The sequence below is a fragment of the Chaetura pelagica genome, unplaced genomic scaffold (genome assembly GCF_000747805.2).
Source record: "Chaetura pelagica isolate M959 unplaced genomic scaffold, ChaPel_1.0 scaffold10, whole genome shotgun sequence".
In the NCBI taxonomy this organism is placed as follows: domain Eukaryota; kingdom Metazoa; phylum Chordata; class Aves; order Apodiformes; family Apodidae; genus Chaetura; species Chaetura pelagica.
In genome coordinates, this window is record NW_009952263.1 from 5,514,906 (window position 1) to 5,522,993 (window position 8,088).

An 8,088-nucleotide genomic window follows, 5' to 3' on the forward strand; every position below is an offset into this window, starting at 1 on the left:
CCCCTTCCCCTTCCCCCTGCCCGGAGAGCCCCGGGGTAGCTGAGGGGCGGGGGAAGAGGAGGCGGGGCCCACCTAAAATGAAGGACTTTGAAAGAAATCCTGACCAGAACCCTTAAAATACCTGAACGAATAATAATGACAAGATAATCGTAACGTGAAATGATAAATCCTCAGGAAGGGGGTGGAAAAAAAAAGCCCTAAAAGCAGCTGCGAGGCCTGTGGGGCGCGGGGTGAGGGCGGGGGGCAGCGCCGGAGCCGGGCCTGGGCCCGGGAAGGCCTTTTGTCCCCTGCCCTGGCTCCCAGCAACGCGCCCGATGTGCCGCTGCTGCTGCTGCGGAGGGGTCAGGCCCTAACAGGGAATCACAACGGGACCCGGGCGTTCCCTGCCTGGAAGAGCCCCCATCTCCCTGACCTTTCTGCTTTTCAGTGCACGCGTTGCAGAGCACCCGGGCTGCTGAGGCGTTCCCTGGTTAAACTGGGATTGAAGCAGGACAACGTCAGCCCCTCCTGGTCCTGAAAAGGTACTGGCCTGCTCTGTCTGGCAAACTGCTCCAACAGCAGCCCCAGGGTCAGGGCTGCCGCCCTGCCTGGCAGGGGGAACTGCCCTGGCTTCTGGAGGCCTCCTGCTAAAACCAACCCCCAAACATATTTTAAAGCCCTGCTTTTGCATTTGCTTGCCTGTGCTTCAGCCTTTAATGCTCCTATTTTCTAGCTCCTAACCTGTAAAAGGTAGAACCACTCTGTATGTGAAATAAAAAGGAGGGAACCACCGTTTTGTCATGTGTCCAGAAGCCATCCTGATACCACCAGATACCATCAGGCCCGCATTAAAAACATGAAGCCCGATAAGTTTTCCAATGTACACACATGCCAACAAGCACAGCCCCTCCCCAGCAGGTTTGCAAACTTCATTGCTAGCCAACAACCTCCCTGAGCCCAACGGGACGAGTGTCGAGGCTGCAGAGAAGCATCGGCACCGATGGCAGCAGCCTAAAACCTTAAAAAACGGTGTGGGAGGAAACTCTAGTCCTAAAAATACCAGTCGCTGGCAAGCGTTTTCCCCCTCGCCTTTGAGGGGCTTTGCTTCTGCCTGGTGCTGAGCGGTGCCACCGCGCGGGGCTAACCCTCCTGTGTCTGCACAGGGCTCGCCTGCCGACTCCGCCCTCACGGGAAAGATGGGGAAGGGCTACAAGGTGGTGGTTTGTGGAATGGCCTCGGTGGGAAAGACTGCGATTTTGGAGCAGCTTCTCTATGGCAAGCACACTGTTGGTGAGATATTTTTACCTTTTTTTTTTTTTTTTTTTTCCCCCCCCTAATTGTTTCCTTTTCCAGAATTTTGTTCTGTGTGGGCCCCCCAAAAAGCCCGTAACTAAGGTCTGCAAACAGCACTGAGGTGAAGGAGGAAATAAATGTGGTTTTACTGCACCTCTGGGCAGTTCTTCAAATTTGTAGTCCCTTGTTTACCGATTTTTAAAAGAGGCTTGGAGAAGAACCTTTTCCCTGATGTTCCCAGTTATAAAACACCTGAATGCTTAAAAAGAAACAAACACCAAAAGTAGGTGTTGTGCTTGCTGCCCATTTACATAATATCTCTTTTCCTGAAAGACGTTGTAGATGCCTGAAAAATAAATAGGTATCACATGATGAGCGGAGAGACTGGACTTTTGTTCCATCTTCTTAAAGCTTTATATTGCTTAGTTTTGTTTAATATTTAATCAAAGAGCTTAAAAAAAACCCCTGCAAAACACAAACAGCTCTGCTTTAGGTCCCACATTCTGTGCTGAACTTCAAGGGCCAAGCTTCTCAGCTCTCATAGAAATTCTCCCGTGGAAAATGGACTTGAGAGAAGAGCATAGAATGTCTGAGACTGGCTGTGCACAAAAGAAAGGGAATGAAGGCAAAGCCACCTTGTTTCCCTCAGTGTCCGCATGACAGCTTTGAGAGGGAGGGCAAAGATCAGCAGGCTGATAAATTATTCCTGCTTCACCCAGAAACAAGAGGTGGCACTAGGGGTGAATCTCAGGCTTTGACAGAAGGTGTCTTGTCCATTTGTATCTTTTCCTTAGGCTGGTAAATTGAATGCTGGAGTAAGTGACTGGAGAAACACTAGGATTTCTAGAACGGTGCTTTGCAGGCGCTGTGCCTTTAAAATGTGTGGATGGGAGGAATTTGCTGGCAAAGCGTGATACAGAACTGCGTGCTAATACCCTCGTTTAAAGGGAGGATTTCCTCTAATGTTGCAGCAGCATCTGTTTCCAGCATCCTGCCGAGCCCTGTGCATGTAGCCCCGAGTAGCTTCAGCGTGAAGGTTGCAAAACCTGCAGGCTGAAGGTTTTCTCCTTCATTACTGACCTGCCTCTCCGCTGTGCTTGGTGATTGTCAGAGCCACCCAAGCAGCATGAGCAAGGCCACGTTGCTTAAATCGTGTTGTCTTGCATTACTTCCTCCCCCAAACTCCTACTAGTGACCCAGGCAGGAAGGATATTCGGGTGTTGCTGATCAGAGGAGCTATTTATGGAACCAGCCATGTACATGATTATACAACATCACAGATACTGGCTGACATAACCAGAGGGAGGCCTCGTGTCCAGGGTTTAGCTGCAGGTGTCCCTCTGTTGCTACCAAACCCTCCACTCCAGCTCAGCCATTGTGCAATGCAGTCTTTCCCCCTCTTCACTCAAAAACATATTTTTTCCTTTCCTGCAGCTCTGCTCTTACTGTTTTTGAGTGAACAGTAAAGGGAGGGAGCAGCTGATATTGGGGGTGTATATGTGTGTGTGTGCAAGGGGAGAAAGAAGAACGTAGTCTCCCATTTTATATGACTTTCATAGAATTGTAGAAGAGTTTGGGTTGGAAGGGATTTTTGAAGGTCATCTAGTCCAACCCCCCTGCAGTGAGCAGGGGCATCTTCGACTAGATCAGGTTGTTCAGAGCTCTGTCCAACTTGACCTGGAATGTTTCCAGGGATGGGGCATCTACCATCTCTCTGGGCAACCCGTTCCAGTGTTTCACCACTCTCATTGTAAGAAATGTCTTCTTCATAGCTAGTTGAAATCTACCCTTTTGTAGCACTTTTGATAGCACCCCCATGTCCGTCAGGCACAGTCTGGGGGTGAACTGATATGTTGGTGTTTCCAGCAATCCCACTGAGTGGCCACTATCCCCTCTACCTCTTCCTCAGCCCACAGATTGAGAGGGTGCCTGAAGTATGGTGAAAATGGTTCCCAGAAGAGATTTAGCTGCTGCTCCAATCTTTGTTGATCTAACCCTCAAACTGTGGAGGCAGGACACCACAGTGAGGGTCTTCCTGGACAAGGACAGAGTTTGATAACTGGCGAGTCTTTCATCGCTCCTCAGCTGAGTGGCTTTAAACTGCACAGACCCCCTTTAGTCCTAACATAGCAAGGGTGGCCCCTCCAAGCTGTAAACATGATTTCTGAATCTCAGTCCTCGGTCCCTAAAACTTGTGATCTCCAGAAAACTGAGGTGTACGTCTTGGCCTCTGGCCTTTTTGGTAGAAGGCGAAAGGACTAGTGTGTTTGCTGAAAGCCTGTTTGTTCAAAGCTAACTAGCAAGGCAGCTCACCAAGTATGGCAACATGGACACAAGCTGTTTCAAAACCTGTGCTTCCTGACGTCAGTCAGGAGCAGCCCTGTGGCTGGTCCGAGGGATGGGGAGCTGTGAGGAAGACTTCTGAGCCAATGCACGGAGTCTTTCCATTCCTGATGGCATCCACATCCTCCTACTGACAAGAGACATGCTCGAACTTGGTTGCAGGCTCAGAGCACAAGGTCTGGTGTAATCCTTTCAGTTGTCCCAGCCACTGACATGGGGGTCTCCTCCTGGCTGTACATTAGCTTTGAGTCTATATATATGCTCATATGCCTCCTGTTGACTTTCCTGTAAAAAGGAGTGGTGGCACACTTGCTATCAGGGAAGTGATTAGTGTCCTTGGAGGTTTCACGCTGCTATATAAAGCCCTTGGCTCTGAGCCCACGCTCCTGCTGTGTGCTTGGTGATGGTGCTGTAAACCCAGTTGTGCTGTCTTTCTTTTCCTAGAAACACATGCACCTTCAGCTCTTGGTAACTTGTCATGGGTGAAGTCCCTAAGTGCTCTGCTGTTACTTACATGGTCAGCAGCCAGCACTGCTGCAAAGGCACTGAGATTGCTTGAGGTCAAAGAGGAAAAAAGTACTTGGGAGGCAGGAATACTCCTCCAAAAGGAATAACTGTGTTGCTGGAGCATGTGAGCAACAATGTATGGTAAAGGGCTTTGTGCTAGGCTTTCAAACTGCAAGAAGGGCTGCTTGCCTTGGATAAGAAAGGAGAGGGCTGTCAGAGCCACATAAAGTCATGTACATGCATGGCAACCTCTGGCTAAACTGATACAAGGAATCAGACAGAATCTGAAAGATGGTGTTTGAAGTGGGTGCAGGTTTAGCTTGGAGTCACATAGGCACCGTATTGCCATAGGTCAGGCCAAATGGTTGTTAAGACTTGCATGTATGTCTGTGTTGCCTTGGTAGTGGGGTTGATCTCTCTTTTTGTGGCTTCAATGTTGTGTTTGTCCAAGTCCTCCATCTCTCTTGCTCTCCTAAGAAAGAGAGCCCAGTCTTTTCTTCTAGGTCATTAAATGGGTCATTGACTGGCAGCAGAAGTTTGTATAACTAAACACCTGTGGTACCTGGCAGTGCTTGGCCTGAGCTCTCTTAAAAGGGCTAATGGGCAAGTTGATGGCTTAACTTCAACAAGGGACATGTCTGTAAAGAGGATAGGTACTTTTCCTTAGACAGTGTTCCCATTCAGTGATGGTGCAGAAAGGATGTTTAAAACATCTCTGGCCCCTCAACCTATTGGTAAAGCTTATCAGATGAACAGGAGGAGATGAGAACTCTTTCTGTAGAAAACACAATTTTCCTTATCTCTGCCTCCTGGCTGTGCAAATAGCCGGTATGGTCAGTTAGTAATAAGCAGCTATTTCAAATCATCTTACAAGCAGAGAATGTAAACACCATGTATTACTGTGGTAGAACCCATAATGAGAGAATTTGCCTCGCTTGGTCTCAGCTGGAGGAATCTGGGGGTTTGGATTTCACATCTCTAAAGACGTGCAGGCTAATTAACCAAATTGTGCATCCTTACATCTTCGTTTCTTAAATCAAAACTACCTTTTGATAGAGCTGTAGTCAGCTTTGCATTTCAGAAATAGACGAAAAAAGAGCTGAATGTAGGCAACTAAGGGTTACGACTGTGGTTACTGTTTGGTGGGACCAGTACTTAAACAGAAGCTAAATCTAAGTAGACCAGCTCCTGCTAGGGCCTGTCCAGCTCTTCTCCTAGTCAAGGATCCTCTGATATGTTGACATTTGAGATCTAAGTAAGCAAAGCCTGTTATCCCACAGTTTATAAACACAAGGAATATCAGACTTTAGGAGCTCTTTGCTAAATTTCCACTGGAAAGAGGGAAGAACAGATTGCATAGGAGATCTTAAAAAGTGCTTAGTAAGATACAAAATTTGTGCTGCATTTATGTTTGAGAGTCACTTGGGAACGTCTGAAATTCCACCCCTTCTGAAACTTTTCTTTATTTTGGTATTTGCAGTATCTCTGCCTTGTCTAGTCTGAGTGTGCAGTATTCACTAGAGTACCAAGCCTTTTATTTTCTCAATGGGAAACCACCAAGGGCTGAAACACCACCCAATTTATTACTGAGGCTTCCTCTTGCAGTTCCTCTGTGGCAGCAGTGGGTAACACAGGCAAAGACCTTTCTGCCTCTCCCAAGACTTGCACCAGCTAAGTAGGTGTTAGAGAATGGCATCAATCTCCTGTCTGTTCCTCCTTTCCCTCCCTATTTTTTTTTCACCTTTAGTTTGCAAAGAAACTATGAGATTGTTTATTGTCTTCTTTGTTCCCCTTTCCTTTGCCCCCATGGCTTCTGAACCCGAAAGCTGGCTCTGTCTACCCATCCATCTGTGTCACAGCCGTAGATATATCAAAATATGTTCCCGTAAATTTAGAAAAACTGCTAGCAGGAGAGAGAAAAGGCCCATGGTAATGCTCTCCTCCAAGGAGAACCTACTCAAGCTAGCAGCAGTCTGCGAGGCAGCACTCCCAGCACAAGCTGCCCTTGTCCCCCCTGTCCCCCCCCGGTAGCATCCTGGTGACAAGGAGGATGGAATGGTGCCAGACAACTTCCTAGGACATTGGGTTTTCCTGAGTAGTTTTGTTGCTTGTACAACAACTTGCCCGACACATGTTTGAATGAAGACTGGGAAAGTGGGTGAAAGGGGTGGTGCTAACAAAAAATGTAAATCTTGTTGCCAACAAGATGTGGCTAACATATGGTTTGGGCTTTGGAAGCAGGGCCCAGAATAAGGTGACACAGGAATCTCTGAAAAGTACCTGTGTTTGCTTTGGTATCTACTTGTATATACTACCTCCCCCATTGTACATGGAATTTCAGCTCTGGAATTGGATACTGATGCATGAATTCCATTTCCTTCCAAAGTGTCCCCTCTCATTTCACATCAAAATTGTTGCTATATTCTGCTGACTTAACTCCCAGATCTTCATTTTTCCTCTTCATTTTCAAGTAGGATGTTAAAAGACATAATTTGCACTGTTACTTTTAATACCATCAGGAAGAAGCTGTCATAGGAGAATGTGGATATATTAAAGACGGTTGAATTACAGTGCAACATTTAGATGTTAAAACCCTGCCCGAGATTATTCATTGCTTTCTAAAAAGAAAACTTAGGTACTTACGGTGCATTCCTTCTTGCCACAGCAGTATTTACTGATGCTAGGTATTCCTTTGACCTCTCTGTACAGTGCAATGAGGCAGAGCAAGAAAAAAATACAGTGCTGTATTCAGAAAGGGCTCTGTTACCTACTTCAGTCTTTAAAAACGCCCTTGTAACACATTCTCCGACCACTAGAAACATGTTTGTGCTTCCTTTTCATTAACCTTTGTTTTGTCCTTCTCCTCTTAGTTTTGCTCCTGCACTATAGCATGGCTATATTTGGAGGCAAGATAAATTGATTTGTTGCAAACCTAATAAGAGTTTGATCTATGAAGACTGCACAGAGAGAGGCAAAAAGAACAGCTTGTGCCACTTTCCTGTATAGGAGTGCTGCACACATCATGGGAACATGCATACATCCGCGTGGGTGGAATGCTTTAGCTTGTTGTCAATGTGAAGTATTTTGAATAGTGTCACTGAACATAGCAAAATCCTTATTTTCACAGGCCAGATAATTCCTAGTGTTTTCTTAAACAATGCACTAATATGTCCCTTTTTGGTAGACAAAGGGAATAACGCTCATTATTGTAGCCCTCCAACAGCAAACAATTCATGTATCTAGGAGTGCAGTGGAGGCAAAAATGTGGATTGCAGGGGGTTTATATGAACACTTAAAACTGACTCTGAAAGTGGCCCAACTACACCATAGCTTAGTCAGGTATTTTGTTAGGATCTGTAACCTTTTTATGCACCAGCATCCAGGGGAAACACAAAGCTAAGGTGATCTATGTTTTACTTTGGAAAAAAATAATTTTAATTAGTTCAAAGTAAGCTGCCTTGAATTGCCTCACATTTACCATGGGGGGGAGGAAGGTAGGAGAGCCAGTACACAGATAGTTACTGTGGAGCAGGCGATACATACATTAAAGTTTGTTACCTTGTGCATGCTCTTACTTTGCAGTAAATGAGCTTGCTCCTATTAGCAAATAGTCATTTTAAAACCCTAAGGGATGGAAGAAGCTCACTGTGTATTTGAGTAAATATAGCATGCAACTTCTCTTGCATGCAAGCATCCCCTTCCCTTTCTGGCTTGATTTCACTTATTGGTTAGTTGTACCACCAATACACATTCCTTTCCAGAATTATTCTTTTGGCTTCTACTTCTGCCATATGATCCAGCTCAGTATGAAGCAAAGAAGTAGGCTCAAGATGTTAGTACTTGACTATCTGGCATTCCTTGGCTGTTATTCCAAAAGAGTATGTTTGGGCAGGCCTGTGTGCAGCATGTTTGGCACAGAACTGATAACCTGGGTGGCTGGAGTTTTGAAAACCTGGGGGAAGAGCG

The 8,088-nt window shown here is 46.1% G+C and overlaps 1 protein-coding gene across 2 annotated transcripts in view; it reads left to right on the plus strand.

The window, feature by feature from the left end:
* Window positions 1–422: 422 nt before the first annotated feature.
* Window positions 423–8,088, plus strand: part of NKIRAS1 (NFKB inhibitor interacting Ras-like 1) — an 11,601-nt gene continuing 3,935 nt past the window's right edge. Inside the window, exons 1-2 of one of the 2 annotated variants that reach the window (XM_010007524.1) lie at window positions 423–521; window positions 1,143–1,269. In XM_010007524.1, coding sequence (XP_010005826.1) covers window positions 1,176–1,269 — 94 coding nt within the window. In that variant the 5' untranslated portion in view covers window positions 423–521; window positions 1,143–1,175. Of the gene's footprint in view, window positions 522–1,128; window positions 1,270–8,088 lie in introns of those variants that run through there. The other variant, XM_010007523.1, reaches the window with a different exon arrangement.